Genomic DNA, 22,540 nt, shown 5'->3' on the forward strand with positions numbered 1-22,540 from the left:
TTAGCCTACAATACACAGGTCCCAGGATGCAGGGATATCTATATATGCATTACATAATAAACTGACAGACAGAGGAAAAGAATCATTTTTAATTGTGTAAGAAAACAGAGTTAACACATACTGAAAACACAATGGAAATAAAAAATAAAAACACTAACAAATATTGTTGCTGTATAACTTTGCATACAGTCTATGTACTCCAACAGCAACATCGTTATGTGGATTCAGAGGAAAAAAAATCCTTTTTGCCCGGATTCCCACATTATAAAGCTGTGCTCACAGAGACCGCTTCACCCAGATGATGTTGTCCAGACTTCATGCTTGCTCAGTTGTAAATAAAGTTAAACCTGTCAAAGAATTAGAAAGATTTCAGCTTCTTGTTTACTGCTGATGTAAATGGTGTCATAGAAATCACCCTCCGATCTATGGTCACAAACTGTATTTTTTTGGAGAACGGTAATGCCGCGTACACACGATCGGATTTTCCGATGGGAAATATTGGATGCAAGCTTGTTGGCGGCAAGTCTGACCATGTGTAAGCTCCATCGGACATTTTTTGCCGGACTTTCCGCCAACAAATGTTGGCCAGCATGCTCAAATTTTCCACCAACAAATGTGTGTTGTCGGACTTTCCAATCGAGTGTACACAAGGCCAAAGTACAAACACGCAATGCTTGGAACCAAGTACGAGCCGGAAGCACTTGGTCTTGTAAAACTAGCGTTCGTATTGGAGATATCACATACGTCTTGTACGTCACTACATTCGTAATTGTTGGCCAACATTTGTGTGACCGTGTGTATGCAAGACAAGTTGGAGCTAACATCTTTCAAACAAAATTCCACTGTTTTGTTGTTGGAAAGTCCGATTGTGTGTTCAAAGCTTTAGGTTCCATGCACACTGGTTTAAAAGTCTGCCTGTAGAAGCAGCTCCATGTACATTAGGCTGTTTACAGGCATATTTTGAGCTCAAATTTTAGAGGCAGAAAAAAAAAAAAAACAACACCTTTTGGTTCACGTTTCTGATTGGAGCTTACTGGCAGAAAAAAAATAAAAAAATAAAAAAAACACCCTTAAAGAAACTCTCCTAAACTAGTCTGTACAAAAGAGAACGGATTCCTAAGCTCAGTGTGCATGGAGCCTCAAGCCATTGAGATTGTACAAACAATAGTTTTTTTCCCTCATTACAACATAGTTTTGGTAAATGTAAAAACGAGACTATAAAGATGGACGTATGCAGCAACCCCAAGAGAATTTAGAAAATAACCCGACAGCACTACAGTGGAGAAATCTCATTATCTTGCATTAAAAACTGTTCAATAAAGCCAAATGCTACACTCACAATAGATAAGTTCTCTGCAGATTAAAGGAAATTAAACAAAAACGTAAACCCGCTGTCTTCAGCCATACACTGTTCGAAACTCGGCGGGTTCAGCAGGAGATTCGAAACATTAATGGACAGGCTGAATGTACCAAGTTGATCAACTTGGGTACAACCAGCCTGCCGGATTTGCTTAAGAGCATCGCTAATGGCTAATATAGCCGCTAGTGATAATCACCGTCTTCTCCAGGCTTACGCCACCAGGAGAATACAATTGTTTAGCAAGAGGAATTTCAGTGTCAGCACTATATGTGCTGATGGGGAAATCATGCAAATTTCTTTCCTGCAACAATTTGAACAGTGTATGTCCAGCCTACCTTTGCCTAAACTTGGTGACTTGAGCTATGGAATGTTCTGTCATTTATGCATTTGCCCTTCCATGTGCTCCTTGCTGTGAAGGCCAGTTATAGGTAGTGGCAGGGGCCATTTGTTTGCCTAAAAAATTACCCTTAGCGCAGCTTCGAAATCTTTAACGCAGCGTCCAGCTGCTAATTGTGCAAATATTGAAAATACCCAGTGATGTTAGGGCTCAGGGGAGGACAGGTTTAGGCTCCCAGAGAAGGTTTCCTTCACACCTGTTTATAGAAAAATTATCAGTCTAGACCTTAAAACCACCCCATTGCCAGGTTGTAAACTTAACAACAGCACCACCCTATAAAACAGAGGTACTGGGGGAATTGTGTTGACATATTACAATATTACTCTCTTGAAGAGCTCTGGGTGCTGTCATCTGAAATTTTTGGCTTCTTGAACAGTGTATCCCCCACTGGGTACTGTGGTTCCTCCCACTAACCCATATGTCACTACTATGCCCTGTAGTGATGTAGGGATCAGCATAAGGAACCAAAGCACTTAGTGGGGGACACACTTGGAAATGTCAGAAAGCAGTATCATCCAGAGTTTCTCAAAGGAGCCAAGTTTTAAAATTTGAGAAGAAATGGGTTTCCTAAAGGCAACATTGATAGACTGCATGAGAGTCTCAGCTGCCTCAGGAAACCAATTTCTTTGTAGAGCTCTTACTATGGTGAGAAGGAAGGGACAGTCCACTTTTACTGGTTTTGTTCAGTTTGCAGAGCAATAGTAAGATCACTGCTTCCGAGATTCTCATAAGTGTTCACATTGTGCATAACCCACTCTGTTTTCACAATGAAAACATGCTGTACTCAATGCATATGATGAAGACTGGGCAGGCAAGCAGAAAAAAAAGTTAGCCTGCAATCCAGTCACACCACATATCTAGGCACTAGGAGGGCACAAGATCACTGAGTTAATAGTAACAAAATGGCTAGAAACAGGCTGTGAGCAGGAGAATGTGCAAGTTTAAAACAAGTAAATATGATACACTTTCCTATCCATTTACTAATGCTAGCAAGCATAAGGATTACAAATGGTCCATGGTAACAGAAAGTGAAGATTTCCTTTAAGTGTTTAATGCCACTAATTTTTCACCCGCTTCCAACTTAGCAATAAAGTAAAATAACGATTGTCCATAAGGTCCAATAGCATTTACAAAATTAACCTATATTTATGCAGGTATAACATTTGGCCTATTGACAGTGACTTTCTGCTCTGATGTACACCTAAGCTTATTTGCGCTTCATTATCAACAACCTTTTTCTGGATTATTACTATGGTTTCTAGAAAGGTAAAGCTAACTAAATCTACAACAATATTCTAAGAAATTCTGCATATAATGCAATGAGCTCTGCTTTACTTACCTACTGAGAAGCTGTGGAAGGCTGGAAATGATGGGTCCATAGCCTGGTGCATTGTCATACAATTCAAATAAAGGGGCGGCAACAAGTTTGTAGTTTTTCGGGACTGCAAAGAGTGCTAAAAAATACAACACAAAACTTGCTCAATTTTAGTGATAGGCTGTAGCTCTACATTAAAATAGACATTGTCCTCTGATCTGTGTAGGGTAAAGCCACAGTGTCTCAGCAAAGCTGCCCCCCCCCCCCTTCCCCTGACACCGTTATACTCAACTTCGCTGCTATGTGATGCCTTCCTGTCAAAAGTATCCAGTACTTTCAGGTATGGGGCATCATGTGTCTTGTTCTCTGGGGAAAAATTGCCTGAGCCTAGCAGCCAATTGCTAGGTTAGAGCACAGTCATATGACTGAAGTAGTGACAACACTCCCCCAGGTTACCAAAACCACAGCTTTTAGCACCATCTGCAGTAAGGCTGGATTCACACCTATGCATTTTTAGTGCTTTTTGCATTTTGCAGATTTGCACTACAGTCCATTTAACATGGTTTCTTATGGAACATTCTGTAGTGCAAATCTGCAAAATGCAAAAAGCACAAAAAATGCATAGATATGAATTTAGCCTAAGGGAAGAAGCTGCAAGGGAGCGCAGACAAGGTCAAAATAAAGGGGTAGGAGACACTGAGGTTTATTTACTAAAGACAAATCCACTTTGCACTACAAGTGCATTTGGAAGTGCAGTTGCTGTAGATTTGAGGGGGGGGCATGCAAGGAAAATATAAAACAAAATTTTTGCTGGCACGATTGGATGATAAAATCAGCAGAGCCTCCCCTCAGATCTACAGCGACTGCACTTCCAAGTGCACTTGTAGTGCAGAGGAGATTTGCCTTTAGTAAATCAACCCCAATGTAACTTTGTCCTGCATGGGCAAATGATGCTGTCTCTAACTCATTAATAGCAAACTTCTCTGAAGTGTTAACAGTCACATTCCCTTCAGTAAATCACATATGGAGAGGTTAAGTGACTTAAAAAAAAACATATTTAAAACTGTACTTGTACATAGTTAGTAAAACAACACGTCCCATGCATGGGAGGCACCATAACCTGATTGTACTTGCACTCTCCACACTCAACTATTGCTGTTATCTCCTGAAAAAGGACCTGAAATTACATATTATACATATTTTTGACACCTATGCAGGGCTAATCAGGTTTCTAAATGACAGCATTACGACAAAATGAATTACTGGTAATCCTTTGCAGTAAACCAGTTGCTTTACCCACTATGGACAACGTACAGGTCATTGCTGGAAAATCTTCTATTATACAGTGGGGACGGAAAGTAATCAGACCCCCTTAAATTTTTCACTCTTTGTTATATTGCAGCCATTTTCTAAAATCTTGGGACGAAAACCTTCTCCAGAGTGCTCAGGACCTCAGACTGGGCCGAAGGTTTACCTTCCAACAAGCCAATAACCCTAAGCACACAGCTAAAATAGCAAAGGAGTGGCTTCACAACAACGCAGTGACTGTTCTTGAATGGCCCAGCCAGAGCCCTGACTTAAATCCAATTGAGCATCTCTGGAGAGACCCAAAACTGGCTGTCCACAAACGTCTACCATCCAACCTGACAGAACTGGAGAGGATCTGCAAGGAGGAATGGCAGAGGATCCCCAAATCCAGGTGTGTATTAAATCAAAAGGGTGCTTCTACTAAATACTGAGCAAAGGGTCTGAATACTTAGGACCAGGTGATATCTCTCCATCTTCTGTGTTTTTCTGTCAATGTGGGGTGCTGTGTGTACATTGTGGAAAAAACTTGAACTTAAATGATTTTAGCAAATGGCTGCAATATAACAAAGAGTGAAAAATTTAAGGGGGTCTGAATACTTTCCATCCCCAATGTGGTTGGTTAAGGAGGCAAACTCAAATTCATATACATGACTCTAATCCCCAATAGGCTGGTTGCAAGTACAACTGTGAGCCACTTCTGAGGCCCAAAGCCAGTTTCAATGGATTCTTAATACTAAGCAGCAACACCATATCTATGTCTGTCACTTCTCCTCCAAATTAAAGGTGACTTTTTCATTATTGGAGGATACATTAAGGGTAAAAAGAGGTCTAAAAATAAATACCCTGAACAAACTGCTGATTTCGGGCTTTAACAGCATCTAATCACACATCTGAACTCCAGAAATAAATATCATTTGAGCACCTGATCTCAGCTGAAGTGATAAAGGGGACACAAATTAAGCCATGTTCACTCCAAACAGAACTTTGGTGGTCTTCACCATTAAGCTTTGCTTTCTTCACAAAACTGCTTGCCTCTGGTAACATGACCCAACACCACACTAGCGTGGAACAGTGATTTCTTCAAGACAGGTAAACACTTTATAGCCTTCTGGGGGCATCTATGTATATAGTGTGTAGCAGAATGTTCAGAACAGGAGTTGTGGTTAATAAATTATACGTGCAAATGAACTGAACTAATATTTGGTGGAGAATTTTACAACTAGAAAAAAAAGTTGACGAGATGCTTACTTATTGAATTAAATGTGCCTGGTAAGCCCAGCTACCTAGCTTAAAGATTCTACAAAGTCATTGACAGTTTTATTTTTATTTTATTTTTTAATTACCTTTCTCCTGCAGCTGCACCAGAAACAACTTCTTGTGTTCTTTGGGTTTTGTAATGTGTGCAGGAATATATGGATACTGAAAAAAAAAAAAAAAAAAAGCAACAGTCAATTTCTTTATTTTTTTGGGGTAACAAACTAAACACATATCCGTTTGAAATTTTTGCACTACTGACCTGTGGGGGCTCAAAGTTTGGCCTCCACCAATTGCCAATGCAGTCATCTATTACCCAGTCCTGCTGCACCCCGTCTTGCCTGCCAAGAATCTACAAAGGAGAAAAAAAAAAAAAAAAACATTTTACAAAATGGCACTGACAAAAAATAAAATAAAACAAAATGTATAAAAGCATTATGAACAGCACGCAGTTATCATCCCTTTATATATGATTCACGTTTCTATGACAGATGTATAAATTATATAAACAAGAAAACTGAGGAAAAACATGCAGGCTGCTACATTTATCATTTTTTCCCCCCAAAAATGCTGTTAACTAGACAGAAAAGGGAGAAAAGCCAGATTAAATAAATCTCCAAAAATGTATCTGGACAGACTTGCCTGTGACTGCACGGTATTGTGAATCACTTATCTTCACAATTTACATTTTTTGCACATTCTAGGGAAGAGCTGGCGAACCTTGGCACCCCAAATGTTTTGGAACTACATTTCCCATGATGCTCATGCACTCTGCAGTGTAGTTGAGCATCATGAGAAATGTAGTTCCAAAACATCTGGGGCGCCAAGGTTCGTCATCACTGTTCTAGGGTATGCTGGCTATGTTGTAAAGCAAACCATGGGATTATGCACTATTTCCCTAAAAGTAACCATTTGGTCTGTTTTAAGGGGTGGACAGCCATGTAATATGAAGGCAGAACTGCTAACACACAGTTGAAACGCATATACACATTTACGGTTTTATTCACCCAAGGGTTTGTAAGTCTGTGCATTTCCCCACCTCTACCACACTGCAAAGTCTAGCAGATGACAATTATTTGCAGGTTCAGCAATACAGCTTCCTGTGTCACCTTTCTGCCTTTAGTCTGGTCAATTAATCATCATCATCACATCTGCTCAATGAACAGGCAGCTGAGCTAAGAAGCAGTTACCCCTGACCCAGGAAGTAGCAGTCATTTCCTGATTAGTACCTGTTGTGTTTCTCACAAAATTGGCTTACCAAAATTAATCTTTGGCAGCTAGACAAACAAAATCTGCTATTGAATTATGCAATTAGTGTTTGCTTGAAGTTTCACCATCATGGTTTATTCCAATGCTCACTTGACAGAGAACCAAGGTCCAACTCTCATGATGACTTATTAGAATAAGCAATCCATGTATCTCTAGGAGTTAAAAAAAATGTTTTGTATTCTAAAGATATTAGTAATTTGAAGATCCAGTGAAAACATCACGTGAACAATCATCTTGAAATACAGTTTTATTTGTAAACTAAGGAAGCTGAAAGTGGTGTATCAGGAGGTAAAAAACCTTGAACCAACCCCCCCACCCCAAATACTTACCCGAGTCCTGATCGATATAGCACTGTGCCCGTCTGTAACAACACTGGTTCTCCCTCTAATAAGCTCAGAGACATTGGCTCCTGCTGCTGTCAATCAAATGCTGTGAAGAAAGAGCAGGGGGTGGAGCCAAGCTGTGTGTCAGACACACACTGCCCAGCATCGGAGTGAGCCTGCAGGTGCGCCCCCATAGATAGTGTTTTCCTATAGTAGTGCAGCAAGAAGAGAAGGAGCAAAGAGTGCCGACAAGGGAGCCCAGAAGAGGAGGAGGGGGCTGCTTTGTTTATAAAAACACACACAGTATCTCACAAGACTACACCCCTCACATTTTTTTTTTTTTTATATTTTATTCTATCTTTTCCTGTGACAACACTGAAGAAATTACACTGCGCTATAATGTAAAGTAGTGAGTGTACAGCTTGTAGAACAGTGTAAATTTGCTGTACCCACAAAATAACAACACACCATTAATGTCTAAATCACTGGCAAATGTGAGTATACCCCTAAGTGAAAATGTCCAAATTGGGCCCAATTAGCAATTTTCCTTCCACAGTGTCATGTGACTCATTAGTGTTACAAAGTCTCAGATGTGAATGGGGAGCAGGTGTGTTAAATTTGGCGTCATCATTCTCACTCTCTCATACTGGTCACTGGAAGTTCAACATGGCACGTCATGGCAAAGAACTCTAAGAATAAAAAAATAAAAATAAAATAAAAAAGAATTGTTGCTTTACATAAAGATGGCCTAGCCTATAAGAAGATTGCCATGACCCTAAAACTGAGCTGCAGCATGGTGGCCAAGACCATACAGCGGTTTAACAGGACAAGTTCCACTCAGAACAGGCCTCGCCATGGTTGACCAAAAAAGTTGAGAACATGTGCTCAGCATCATATCCAGAGGTTGTCTTTGGGAAATAGACGTATGAGTGCTGCCAGCATTGCTGCAGAGGTTTAAAGGGTGGGGGGGGTCAGCCTGTCAGTGCTCAGACAATATGCCACACAATACATCAAATTGGTCTGCATGCCTGTTATCCCAGAAGGAAGCCTCTTGTAAAGATGATGCACAAGAAAGCCTGCAAACAGTTTGCTGAAGTCAAGCAGACTAAGGACATGGATTACTGGAACTATAACCTGTGGTCTGATGAGACCAAGAAAAACACATTTGGTTCAGATCGTGCCAAGTGTGTGTGGTGGCAACCAGGTGAGGAGTACAAATACAAGTGTGCCTTGCCTACATACAGTCAAGCATGGTGGTGGGAGTATCATGGTCTGGGGCTGCATGAGTGCTGCCGGCACTGGGGAGCTACAGTTCATTGAGGGAACCATGAATGTCAACATGAACTGTGACATACTGAAGCAGAGCATGATCCCCTACCTTCAAAGAAGCCAAGGGTAAAGGTGATGGACTGGCCAAGCATGTCTCCAGACCTAAACCCTATTGAACATCTGTGGGGCATCCTCAAATGGAAGGTGGAGGAGCACAAAGTCTCCAATACCCACCAGCTCCGTGTTGTTGTCATGGAGGAGGGGGAAGAGGACTCCAGTGGCAACCTGTGAAGCTCTGGTGAACTCAATGCCCAAGAGGGTTAAGGCAGTGCTGGAAAATAATGGTAGCTACACAAAACATTGACACTTTGGGCCCAATTTGGACATTTTCACTTAGGGGTTTACTCACTTTTGTTGCCAGCAGTTTAGATATTAATGGCTGTGTGTTCAGTTATTTTGAGGGTACTGCAAATTTACACTGGTATACAAGCTGTACACTCACTATTTTGTACATTGTAGCAAAGTGACCTTTGTATTTATTTCCAGTCTAAGTTTGCTGGCAACACTGAACAAGCGTTTTAAAATGATGACATACTTCTGTCATGAGTCGTTTCAACCCTTCCACTTCATCTTCCCCTGGATTCAGTTCACCCCCCGGTCTGCAAAAAAAGTAAAAGGAATATGCTGAAAATGTAAGATAATCATTCACAAAATGTAAAATTAGTGATAAGGCAAACCTGTGGCCATTTTAATATTACACATCTGCTAGGTCCATTCACTGCCTTCTGGAGCACTCCAGGATTCTTAAAACCTGGGGTACTCCACTATGCACAAAGCAGTATATCTAGGAAGACAGTGCTATTTATAATTGGACCAGGTGACAGATCAACATGGCAATATGGTTTTATATCTCTTCTTCCTAGCTGGCTAGTTACAATATTGCACAGGCACTAGAGGGCTGCATGGAACTGTCCACGCATGGAGGTTTATGTAATTAGCTTGTGCAAACCCTATAGCAAAATTAGGGGGTGCACCCCACATAGATCAACCATACCCACTTGTAAGCTAACAGAGGCTTCAGGTGCAGTCTACGCATCTTGGCAATGCCCCTTGTGAATACTATACCCAGCATACACCACATAATTTTGCTATAGGGTTTGCATAAGCTAATATATTATATATATATATATATATATATATATATATATATATATATATATATATATATATATATATATATATATATATATATATATATATTATTTCATTCTTTTGTGGCCCCCAATGAATCCCTGAGTGCCACTCAGAACCAAGTTTCAGGAAAAGTTAAATTTTAAATAAAGAGGAAAGGTGAAGCAAAATAAGGGTCAGTGCCTATCAATGCAGCCCAATCAGTGCCCATCTACAGCCTCACACATTCCTTTGAGTGCAGCCTCACCATTGCCATCAGTGCAGCCCGGAGGGGACAGGGGGGGCAGGAAGAGCGCCAACAGATTACATGCAGAAGAATCTCCCGTTTACTCGGTGGCTTCTAATACAAAGTCCCACCTCCTACGATAGACAAAGAAGGAGCCAGGATGCCAACCCAGGAGATGGGATTCCTATTACAGATGCCACCAAGTAAACAGGAGATTCTCCTGTATGTAATCCGATTGCACCCATCCCATCCCCTCCCTGCCCCTTCTGAGGCAGTGCTGATAAATACAGTATATATCTTTTGTGGCCACAAAAGATATGTATATCCAAATTACCAGGGGGCCGTATTAAACCGGAACATGGGCTGCAATTGACCAGCAGGCCGGACTTTGGACATGCCTGCCCTAATATGTGTTGCATTACAGCAGCCTATTCATTTTCATAGGCGATCTAAAGCACCGATAAAGGTGCATGCATAATTTTTTGTAATGCAGTGCACCATAACAGATGAAAATGTAATGCTGTGGGTTGCGGTGCACTGCAATGCAAGTGCATTGGGGTGCCAAAATGAATGCAGAGCAACAATATAAACCCAGACTAAAGTGTGGGTGCAAACATTCTTTCGCTTTTTAGCTCATTGACTTCGTACTTCTACAGTTCCAAACTACTGTGACTAATAAGTACTGCTACACTAACTTTACAATGGCAATGAGAAAACGCACAATGTAAAACAATATTGGACGAATGATCAGATAGCTGCATTTTCACTCAATGCAGAACATCCACGCTGTTGGTTTTGATAAAGCATGTACTTCATGTGAAACGTGTCAACCGCTCTGTCCTTCCCCTGCCTGTCAGCGTTGGTTGTCTTTATGGACTTTTGTATACATCAATAAAGTTTTTGCAAGTTTTTGAGTGAGAGGTGCAGCCATCCGATCATTTGTCCAAAATATTGTCTCTGCAGCAGTGGCAGGCGTGCATCTCATTATCCACAGTGCAGTCCGAGTACTATAGCCAGACGTTAGCTGTGAGCAGCAGGATTTCGCTACAATGTAAAACAAATGCTGGACGCCCAACTCACAGCTTAAAAAATGTGGTTCCCAGTTGCAGTAGGAGGACATGAGGTAGCCGATGTTCATGAACGATCAGAACCCCTTCCACAGTGCGCCTCATTCCAATCTTATCAAACTCTTCCCGCATTCGCTGGAACCGGGCCGCCACAGAGCTGTCCTTCTCATATAAAGGCTCCTTTGTACCAAATGTGTAATTTGTAAGAGGATATCTGAAAATACAAAAGTAGAATAAAATCAGATAACACACACAGACAGACATTCTCCTCACTGTAGTTTTGTGAATCTGAGCAATGATGCACTAAGTTTCTTTAAGATTTTATCAGAATCTTGAAATACAGTACAATATACCTGATGTACATAAACCATAAGAGTCAAAGTTATGTCACAACTTCCTAAAATGGCTAGTAAAGTAAGGGCACTTTACCGCAGATGCCTGGCGCTGCTCAGTGTAAAAGCGCCGCCATTTTTAGCGGCGCTTTACCGTAGTTTTTTGCCCACTAGTGGGCGTTTTTTAAAGGGTTAAAGGTGACACAGCAGCAGCGCTTTGTGGCCACTGCCCATTTATTTAAATGGGTAGGGGTGCTATACACAGCACCTCAAAAGAAGCTGCTAGCAGGATTTTTTTTTTTTTTTTTTTGAGTGTCCTGCCAGCGTACCACTCCAATGTGAAAGGAGAGGCGCTTTGCAGAAGCTATTTTTAGCGCTATTGTGGCTGTAAAGCGCCTCAGTGTGAAGGGGGTTGAACAGTTTCACTGTTGGCTGGGGCTTGGCACCCAGCCCCATAACAAAGGAATCAATGCTGTAGTCACTTAGCACTTTGGTTGGACGATATCCCCCTTCACTACTGTTTGACCACACTGCTCAAAAGGGAGAATACTTAATGAGGTCTTAATGACAGCACTCTGCTCTGGCAGCAGGCACATACTGGAGATGAGCGCCATTCAGCACAGTAAGGGGGGGGGGGGGGGGGGGGAGTCAGATCTAATTTTTCACACACATGCACTCAGAACTGACAGAACCAGAGTGGATATAAATCAAATTTTTTTTGTTTTATCAGATTTTTTTGATTTTTATCAAATGTATTTTAATAAAAGGTTTTTGAGTAAAAATCTATCTAAAGAGAGTTTTCTATTTAAGATACATTAATAATTTAGATTATTCGGCATGAAATGGAGCTTAGTTATATATCACAAGGCTGTATATTCTGCAATATTTTCATTTTTGGTAAACTCATTCAATGAATCAAAGCCCTGCACTGCATTGATACGTTCACACAATTTCACAGTAACCACAAGATAAAAAAAAAGTTCAGGAATATTCCTTTATCCCATCGTTTTACAAATCTATGTACACTACAAAACTGTATGATTGAATCGGTTCGGATATCGCGGTTTTACTAACCTGACAGCTTATTATTCTGAATAGAAAACCTTCATTTTGTTTACAAATATAAGATTCTAACTACCAGCAAGAATAAGTCCTTACATTTAAAGAGCACCTCTCATTTCAGATCCACCATGGTAGCGCCTGTTAGTGGGCATCCACTCACCTGCTGCTGCCATGCCCTTTACCTTGTTGTGTCACTGGCGCATCATCAACCACCCCATAAAAGTGAACTGGACTGTGTGAGTCAACAGCAGGTCAGTGGAGGAGCCGCTGCGGACAGAGACAACAGCTGCTCTTTAAAAATGATGATTTAAATTTAGTCACTTTAAATCAAGCCTTCTTACTGGTGATTTAAATCATAATTTAACCACTTTCAGACCGGACCATTTTGCTGGTAAATGACTAGAGGTCTTTTTACACTTTGGCACTGCGCTGCTTTAACTGGTAATTGCGCGGTCATGCAATGTTGTACCGAAACAAAATTTGCGTCCTTTTCTTCCCACAAATAGAGCTTTCTTTTGATGGTATTTGATTGCCTCTGCGATTTTTATTTTTTGCGATATAAACGTAAAAAGACCGCAAATTTTGAAAAAAAATGATATTTTCTACTTTTTGTTATTAGAAAAATCCAATAAACTCAATTTTAGTCATACATTTAGGCCAAAATGTATTCAGCCACATGTCTTTGGTAAAAAAAAAGTCAATAATTGTATATTTATTGGTTTGCGCAAAAGTTGTCACATCTACAAACTAAGGTACATTTTCTGGAATTTACGCAGCTTTTATTTTATGACTGCCTATCTCATTTCTTGAGGTGCTAAAATGGCAGGGCAGTACAAAACCCCCCCAAATGACCCCATTTTGGAAAGTAGACCCCCTAAGGAAATTGATAAGAGGCATGTTGAGCCCATTGAATATTTTATTTTTTTGCCTCAAGCGATTGAATAATGACAAAAAAAAAATTTTTTTTTTTTTTTTTACACAAAGTTGTCACTAAATGATATATTGCTCACACATGCTATGGGCATATGTGAAATGACACCCCAAAAAAAATTCTGCTGCTTCTCCTGAGTACGGGGATACCACATATGTGGGACTTTTTGGGAGCCTAGCCGCGTACGGGGCCCCGAAAACCAAGCACCGCCTTCAGGCTTTCTAAGGTCCTAAATTTTTGAGTTCACTTCTCACTACCTATTACAGTTTTGAAGGCCATAAAATGCCAAGATGGCACAAAACCCCCACAAATGACCCCATTTTAGAAAGTAGACACCCCAAGCTATTTGCTGAGAGGCATGTTGAGTTCATGGAATATTTTATATTTTGCCACAAGTTGCGGGAAAATTACAAACTTTTTTTTTTTTTTTTTTTTTTTCACAAAGTTGTCACTAAATGATATATTGCTCATGCATGCCATGGGCATATGTGAAATAACACCCCAAAATAAATTCTGCTGCTTCTCCTGAGTACGGGGATACCACATATGTGGGACTTTTTGGGAGTCTAGCTGCGTACGGGGCCCCGAAAACCAAGCACCGCCTTCAGGCTTTCTAAGGGCGTAAATATTTGACTTCACTCCTCACTACCTATTACAGTTTTGAAGGCCATAAAATGCCAAGATGGCACAAAACCCCCACAAATGACCCCATTTTAGAAAGTAGACACCCCAAGCTATTTGCTGAGAGGCATGTTGAGTTCATGGAATATTTTATATTTTGCCACAAGTTGCGGGAAAATTACAAACTTTTTTTTTTTTTTTTTTTTTCACAAAGTTGTCACGAAATGATATATTGCTCACGCATGCCATGGGCATATGTGAAATGACACCCCAAAATAAATTCTGCTGCTTCTCCTGAGTACGGGGATACCACATATGTGGGACTTTTTGGGAGCCTAGCCGCGTACGGGGCCCCGAAAACCAAGCACCGCCCTCAGGCTTTCTAAGGGCGTTACAGTTTTGAAGGCCATAAAATGCCAAGATGGCACAAACCCCCCCCCAAATGACCCCATTTTGGAAAGTAGACACCCCTAAATTTAGGGGTACACTAGTGAGACTAGGTAATAAATGGCGGGTGCCCTGAAACTATAAAAAAATAACTAACCAACCAGCGTCACCTGTAACAGTTATATGGTGATCACTGGTGAAAGGGTTAACTAGGGGGCAATCAGGGGGCTTTATGCGGTAGTATATGGGGGTCCCTGGCGCTATAAAAAGCTGCGGCGAACCTAAATACCTAACTGCCGTCACCTGTGACACTAATACAGCGATCAGAAAAACGATCGCTTATTAGGCTGGGTTCACACTGGAGCGATGCGGGAACGCCACGAATGCGCGGCGGGTTCCCGCATCGCATGCCTCCCGGCGGCAGTTCACACTGCCCTATGCGAACTGCTGGGAGTGTCAGTGAAATGTTAATGACACCCCCAGATCAGTTCGCATATCGCAGTGCGATCTGCAAACTTGGATCGCATGGTGTGAACACCCATGCGATCCGATTCTGCTGCGGACCAAAAAAAGGGTCCCGTGCGAGTTTGCGGCGGGTGCGGCGGGTGCGACACGAATTCAGCCATACTATCTGTATAGCTGAACTCGAATCGCACAGAGATCGGATGTGATTTGCACTGCAGTGCGGTGCAAATCACATCCGTTCTCATAAACCGCTGCAATGTGAACCCAGCCTTAGTGACACTGGCGACGGGGGGTGATCACGGGGTTAAACCTTTATTGGGGGGGTTAGGGGGGTACCTTAGAACTAAAGGGGGCTAACCCTAACTGCCCTAACAGTTATTAGTCACAAATGACACCCGCCGGGTGATCAGGGGGTTAAACCTTTATTAGGTAATAAATGGCGGGTGCCCTGAAACTATAAAAAAATAACTAACCAACCAGCGTCACCTGTAACAGTTATATGGTGATCACTGGTGAAAGGGTTAACTAGGGGGCAATCAGGGGGCTTTATGCGGTAGTATATGGGGGTCCCTGGCGCTATAAAAAGCTGCGGCGAACCTAAATACCTACCTGCCTAACTAGCGTCACCTGTGACACTAATACGGCGATCAGAAAAATGATCGCTTATTAGGCTGGGTTCACACTGGAGCGATGCGGGAACGCCACGAATGCGCGGCGGGTTCCCGCATCGCATGCCTCCCGGCGGCAGTTCACACTGCCCTATGCGAACTGCTGGGAGTGTCAGTGAAATGTTACTGACACCCCCAGATCAGTTTGCATATCGCAGTGCGATCTGCAAACTCGGATCGCATGGTGTGAACACCCATGCGATCCGATTCTGCTGCGGGCCAAAAAAAGGGTCCCGTGCGAATTTGCGGCGGGTGCGGCGGGTGTGGCGGGTGCGGCGGGTGCGGCGAATGGCTGAACTCGAATCGCACAGAGATCGGATGTGATTTGCACTGCAGTGCGGTGCGAATCACATTCGTTCTCATAAACCGCTGCAATGTGAACCCAGCCTTAGTGACACTGGCGACGGGGGGTGATCACGGGGTTAAACCTTTATTGGGGGGGTTAGGGGGGTACATTAGAACTAAAGGGGGCTAACCCTAACTGCCCTAACAGTTATTACAGTCACAAATGACACCAATGCAAAAAAAAAAAAAAAAAAAAAAAAAAAAAAAAAAAAATGACATTGGTGTCACTGTGACTGGGGGGCAGGGGTAATTGGGGGGGTGATCGGGGGGTAAAGGGGGGGTGTGAGTGTGCCTGGCATGTTCTACTGTTTGTGTAGAGTGTTGGTGCAACTCACCGATCCGTTCTCCTCCGTGTCGGAACGAAAAATACCGACACGGAGGAGAGAATACATCACTTCCTCTCCTCACAGGAGAGGAAGTGATGTCACGAAGGATTTTCATTCGTCGGGAGCGATCGCGAGGGGGTGGCCATGAATGAATGGCCGTCCCCTCGTCCGGGATCGCTCCCGCACGAAAACCGACCGCCGCAGGCACCGGGCGGGGGCCCGATCGGGCCCCCGACCCGCGGGAAGGCAGGGACGTACATGTACGCCCTTATGCCTGCCCGTGCCATGCTGTCGACGTACATCGTCGTGCGGCGGTCGGCAACTGGTTAAATCTTATCCACCCTGGGCAGAACTGTGTGATCAGCCGGCTGCTGGTAAACACAGGCTGCGCTGACTGGTGGGAGAGTTTATATAACCTCCTCCTTGGCAACCTCTGTCACCTGGACTCAAGTAAACTTAGTGGCCTGTGGAAAGTATACAAACAACTGTGCACAGTCAGTGCTGGAAGGATAAGCTGAAACACTGCAAGAGAGGGGGCTGTGACTACTGCTCTGGCTGTAGCTTACCTACAGGAATGCCCACAAATTGGGCTTCAGGCTGGGTGGAGCCACAAGCCAGCACAAACAGCATAAAAAGCGTTGTTTTTTTCTAAATACACTATGGACTCACGGATCAAAACTGCACCAATTGTTACACGAACTTGACACCTTGGATGACTCAATTTAGATTTTTTAGGATATAGTTCTAGTTCTTCCTAAAGTCTGGCCTTGAGAAAAAGTTTATTTTGGAGCCCCGTTGCAACTAAAGAATAAGTTCCCCTTTAATGACACTTGCAAAAAAAATGTGTGCATTAGCTTCCCAGCACATTAATATGCAGGCCTTTGTTTTGTAAATGAATGCTTACTTTGCAAGCTGCTTTTACCAGTGGCCTCCTCTCTGTCCTGCTTAAGATGCACAGCCCCTGTACTGCATGATCCAGCATTCAGCTTCATTCCCTACCTATGCACGTGGAGTCTGCTCTGCTGTAAGAGGTAGGATTTTTATTTGAAAAAGTTATCTAAAAAAAAAAAGAAAAGGTGAACTAACCCCTTAAGGCTAGGTTCACACCATAGTGATGCGGGAACGCTGCGAATCCGCGGCATTTTCCGGCATCGCATGCCTCCCGCCGGCAGTTCACACTGCCCTATACGGACTGCTGGGAGTGTCAATGAAATGTTAATGACACCCCCAGATCCGTCCGCATATCGCAGTGCGATCTGCACACTCGCACAGGAATCGGATCGCATGGTGTGAACACCCATGCGATCCGATTCTGCTGCGGACCAAAAAAAGGGTCCCGTGCGAGTTTGCGGCGGGAGCGATGCGAATTCAGCCATACTATCTGTATGGCTGAACTCGCATCGCTACGGAGATCGGATGTGATTTGCACTGCAGTGCGGTGCGAATCACATCCGGATCTCTCACCCACAGTGGTGTGAACCGGACCTGAATGCACTTTTTTTTTTTTAGGGGATTGTAATAGGGTGAAAACGCATCCCAGGTGCATCAAATAGTGAGGGAAGTGCCAGCTGCTGGGGGAGCAAGTAATAGGGTAAGTACAGGTGATACTCAAAAAAAAAAAAAAATATTTGAATATCGTGGAAAAGTTCATTTATTTCACTAATGCAACTTAAAAGGTGAAACTAATATATGAGATAGACTCATCACATGCAAAGCAAGATAGTTCAAGACACGATTTGTCATAATTGTGATGATTCTGGCTTTCAGCTCATGAAAACCCCAAATCCACAATCTAAGAAAATTTGAATATTGTGAAAAGGTGCAATATTCTAGGCTCAAAGTGTCCCACTCTAATCAGCTAATTAAGCCATAACACCTGCAAAGGGTTCCTGAGCCTTTAAATGGTCTCTCAGTCTGGTTCAGTAGGAATCACAATCATGGGAAAGACTGCTGACCTGTGCAGAAAACCATCATTGACACCCTCCATAAGGAGGGAAAGCCTGAAAAGGTAATTGCAAAAGAAGTTAGATGCTCCCAAAGTGCTGTATCAAAGCATATTAATAGAAAGTTTTGTGGACGGGAAAAGTGTGGAAGAAAAAGGTGCACAAACAGCAGGGATGACCGGAGCCTGGAGAGGATTGTCAGGAAAAGGTCATTCAAAAAATTGTTGGGGACTTTCACAAGGAGTGGACTGAGGCTGGAGTCAGTGCATCAAGAGCCACCACACACAAGACGGATCCTGGACATGAGCTTCAAAATGTTGTATTCCTCTTGTGAAGACACTACTGAACACCAAATAACGTCAGACGCGTCTTACCTGGGCTAAAGAACAGACCTGGTCTGTTGCTCAGTGGTCCAAAGTCCTCTTTTCTGATGAGAGCAAATTTTGCATCTCATTTGGAAACCAAGGACCCAGAGTATGGAGGAAGAATGGAGAGGCACATGCTGCAAGATGCTTGAAGTCCAGTGTGAAGTTTCCACAATCTGTGTTGATTTGGGGAGCCATGTCATTTGCTGGTGTTGGTCCACTGTGCTTCATTAAGTCCAGGTTCTCTGTTTTTTTATTTATTATTTATTCCATCTATGTCCTCATTAGTGAGATTACTACTCATTTCATTTGCAGACATACGTTAAAGGAGAATTCTCCAAAAGAGATAGAAATGTATTTTTAGTAGAGCAGGCAGTTTGGAAAGTTTAATGTTTTTATTGCTATTTGTGCCTTCCTATTCCAGGGATGACCACACCTCCCATCTCCTGTATTTACCAGGGATGACCACACCTCCCATTTCCTCTGTGTCCAGGGGATAGCCAGACCTCCTATTTGGTGTGAGGTAAGGATGAGCTCCGGGGTGTTCGCACACTCCACATGCAGAGCCCTCCAGGAAGTCGGCGCTGCGATAATCACAAGCGGTGAAACATTGCCCCGATGCAGGGCTGCAGAGACCGGGAAATGTCTCACTGCCTGTGATTAGCACGGCGCCGACTTCCTGGCGGACTCTGCATGTGGGCTGTGCGAACACGCCGGAGCTCATCCTTAGTGTGAGGCCTTCAGATGACTACACCACTCCTTTCCCTGTATCCCGGGGATAACCACACCTCCTGCTTCTTTTGGAGTGTCACAGGGACAAGAAGGAAAATTGTCGTAATGAGGTCACAGACAACTAAAAACCAGACAAAAGATTTAAAATCTATCTCTAGGCAACCTTTGCTTAGATGGAGTAGGGGGGAAGGTAGACCCTCTGTTTTGTATTGCTGTTTGAGCCCCCAGTGGGGATATTTACCCCTCCTTTTGATAATTTCTGCCAAGACAGAAAAGCCAAAATCTTGTATTGACCCCAGAACAAGAAGTGAGAGGAAATAGTCCAATGAGGTCGCCTGTTCCAGGGACAGCTGTCTGAAGCTCACTGCACATTAGAGCTGCATGATTAATCGTCAAGAATTGTTATCAAAATTTTTTCCCTGTTGCGATCTTGACTAAAAGTGTTTCACGATTCTTAAAGGGGTTGTAAAAGGTATATGTTTTTTCACCTTAATGCATTCTATGCATTAAGGTGAAAAAACATCTGACAGTGCCTGCGTCCCCAGTCCCCCCGTTTTACTTACCTGACCCCTCAAAAGTCCCGTGCTCGTCCCCGTCGTCCTTTCCACCATTCAGCCTGGCCGCTGATTGGCTGAAGTGGATGGATGGAAAGCAGCGCAGCTATTGGCTGGCGCTGCTGTCAATCACATCCACTGACGCGGAGCGCTGGGGGGTGGGGCTGTGTGATACAGCGAGTGGCTATAGCCGCCGGCTGTATCACGGGAGCGTGCCCGCAGATGCTGCTTCTCGCCATGTGAGGGAGCTGGCATGAACGTGAGAAGCACCTGCGGGAGGAAGCAGAGACAGCCGCCGAGGGACCCCAGAAGAGCAGGTTAGGGGCCACTCTGTGCAAAACGAGCTGCACAGTGGAGGTAAGTATAACATGTTTGTTATTGTTAAAAAAAAAAAAAAATAAAAAAAAAAAAAATAATTCACTTTACAGCCCCTTTAATATGCAAAGAATTCTCTCTGCTCTTCTGAAGCCACAGCCATCAAAAGAAAGGAAGAAAAAAAAATAGTAGCTGGACTCCCTCTTTAAGTGTAAGCATTGTAACAATCAATGGAATATACTGTGTGTAAATGAGGAAAGTTTAACCACTTACCGTATATACTCGAGTATAAGCCGAGATTTTCAGCCTCTTTTTTGAGGCTGAAAGTGCCCCCCTCGGCTTATACTCGAGTCATCGCTGTCTGCCCGCTCGATCAGCGTGTCGAGCAGACAGACAGCGGCCATTCTATAATTCAAAAGCCGCGCCTCCGGCTCCGCCTGTGATAGGCGGGACACTGAATTTCCCAGCAGCCTGTGTTCTGCCTATCACGGACATCGTATCATCCTCGTACTACGGACGAGGATGATACGATGTCCGTGATAGGCGGAACACAGGCTGCTGGGAAATTCAGTGTTCCGCCTATCACAGGCGAAGGCGGAGGCGCGGCTTTTGAATTTTACAATGGCCGCCGAGGCGCCGACGAAGAGGGCACGGGACGGAGGCAAGGCACGGCACGGGACGGGACGGGACGGAGGCAAGGCACGGCACGGGACGGGACGGGACGGAGGCAAGGCAAGGCACGACACGGGACGGAGGCAAGGCACGGGACGGAGGCTCGGGACACAGGTAGGCTGGACACACACACACACACACACACACACACACGGATGGAGACACACACACACACAGGGATGGATGGAGACACACACACACAGGGATGGATGGATGGATGGAGACACACACACACAGGGATGGATGGATGGATGGATGGAGACACACACACACAGGGATGGATGGATGGAGACACACACACACAGGGATGGATGGATGGATGGACACACACACACACAGGGATGGATGGATGGATGGACACACACACACACAGGGATGGACGGACGGACACACAGGGATGGACGGACACACACACAGGGATGGACAGGCATGTCTCACCCTCGGCTTATACACGAGTCAATAAGTTTGCCAGTTTTTTTGGGGGTAAATTGGGGGCCTCGGCTTATATTCGGGTCGGCCTATACTCGAGTATATACGGTAAACACTAAACCTTTTTCTGACATTTGTTGGTTTCAAGTTAAAATCATTTTTTTGCTAGAAAATTACTTAGAACCCCCAAACATACACACACACACACACACACACACATTTTTCACACATTTTTAGTAGAGACCCTAGAGAATAAAATGGTGGTTGTTGCAATATTTTATGTCACACTGTATTTGTGCAGCAGTCTTTCAAATGCCATTTTTTTGGAAATTTTTGTATAATGTGAAAGATTTTACGTCGCGAGGATCGTGATCTTTTTATTCTAAGCAAAAAATAAATAAAAAATTTATAAATAAATTGGGATTCTCATTTTGGCCAGAATAGTGCAGGTCTACCGCACATTATACAATCTGATTGTACAATCTCCTTTAGATCTACCAACAACTACGAAGCACAAGGGCCTACCTGAATGGACACAGATTGGTTGGGTAGATTAGGTAGGTCATCACATAACATCGTTTTAGCAAATCTAAATTTGATCATACAAAGATTGTATGATCAGATTGTAAGGTTTATGATGGGCTCATTCACATGGGCATATTTATATTTCCGGTATATACGGCTGTATGTATGGGCTCATTGATTAGTATAGTGATGCTTAGATGCGTACAAAGCGATATGCTGTACACACCGAGATGCAGCGTTGTTTCTGCCCCTGTAAATGAGCACTAAGAGGAGAATTCCCCTCTCTCTCTCTCTTTGGAAGAATTTCTCTGTCTTCCTGTTGTGTCTCAGGGACAGGAAGTGAGGGGAAATGTTCAGACAGCAAAAACATAAGCTACCAGAGGTTGTAACCCTTCCCAGTCCATCCAATAGTACAAATGTCATCCATCCACACACTGACTTCTCACCCCTATTATCTATACTACAACACAAGGGGGTGACTTACTAAAACTGGAGGGTGCAAAATCTGCTGCAGCTCTACATAGGAACCAATCAGCTTCCAGATAGTACTGTCAAAGCTTAATTGAACAAGGTAAAGCTAGAATCTGATTGGCTACCATGCAGAGCTGCACCAGATTTTGCACTTTCCTGTTTTAGTAAATCCCCCCTCAGAGTACACAGGAATAATAACACGCCGGACTGTACCCTCCCCCTCTGACTCACAGGTTAATGGTCCGCTCCAGGGTGAGTGGCTTGGTCTGGGGCAGGTATTTGTTCCCGAACTGGTTCACCCCTCTGGGCCAGCCTGTCTGCGAGCGGTTCGGCGGGATCACCGACATGCTGGTCGGGGAGGAGAGCTGCTGCTGCCTGGGCCCCGGTGCCGCCTCTTCTCTGAGTTTCGAGCGCTCAC

General features: G+C 43.5%; 1 protein-coding gene across 1 annotated transcript; it reads right to left on the reverse strand.

Annotated features, from left to right (window-relative positions):
- Positions 1-74: 74 nt before the first annotated feature.
- On the reverse strand, positions 75-22,494 carry NUDT21 (nudix hydrolase 21). The gene is made up of 7 exons (XM_077455056.1): positions 22,354-22,494; positions 10,993-11,193; positions 9,091-9,154; positions 5,897-5,986; positions 5,724-5,799; positions 3,097-3,211; positions 75-347 (listed from the first exon to the last, which is right to left on the reverse strand). Exons 1-7 carry the CDS (start codon positions 22,467-22,469, stop codon positions 326-328), a joined length of 684 nt encoding a protein of 227 aa, XP_077311182.1. The 5' UTR covers positions 22,470-22,494; the 3' UTR covers positions 75-325.
- Positions 22,495-22,540: the final 46 nt, after the last annotated feature.

The sequence above is a fragment of the Lithobates pipiens genome, unplaced genomic scaffold (assembly GCF_037356315.1).
Source record: "Lithobates pipiens isolate NorthernLeopardFrog02 unplaced genomic scaffold, aLitPip1_a1.2 Scaffold_10, whole genome shotgun sequence".
Lineage (NCBI taxonomy): Eukaryota > Metazoa > Chordata > Amphibia > Anura > Ranidae > Lithobates > Lithobates pipiens.

Excerpts from the sequence above, each read along its gene's own strand:
- NUDT21 (XM_077455056.1), bottom strand. The coding sequence starts at position 22,469 with ATGTCGGTGATCCCGCCGAACCGCTCGCAGACAGGCTGGCCCAGAGGG. Across the intron at positions 11,194-22,353 it reads CTGGAGCGGACCATTAACCT|ATATCCTCTTACAAATTACA; the intron begins GTGAGTCAGAGG and ends TTGTATTTTCAG. Across the intron at positions 5,800-5,896 it reads CAAACTTTGAGCCCCCACAG|TATCCATATATTCCTGCACA; the intron begins GTCAGTAGTGCA and ends TTTTTTTTTCAG.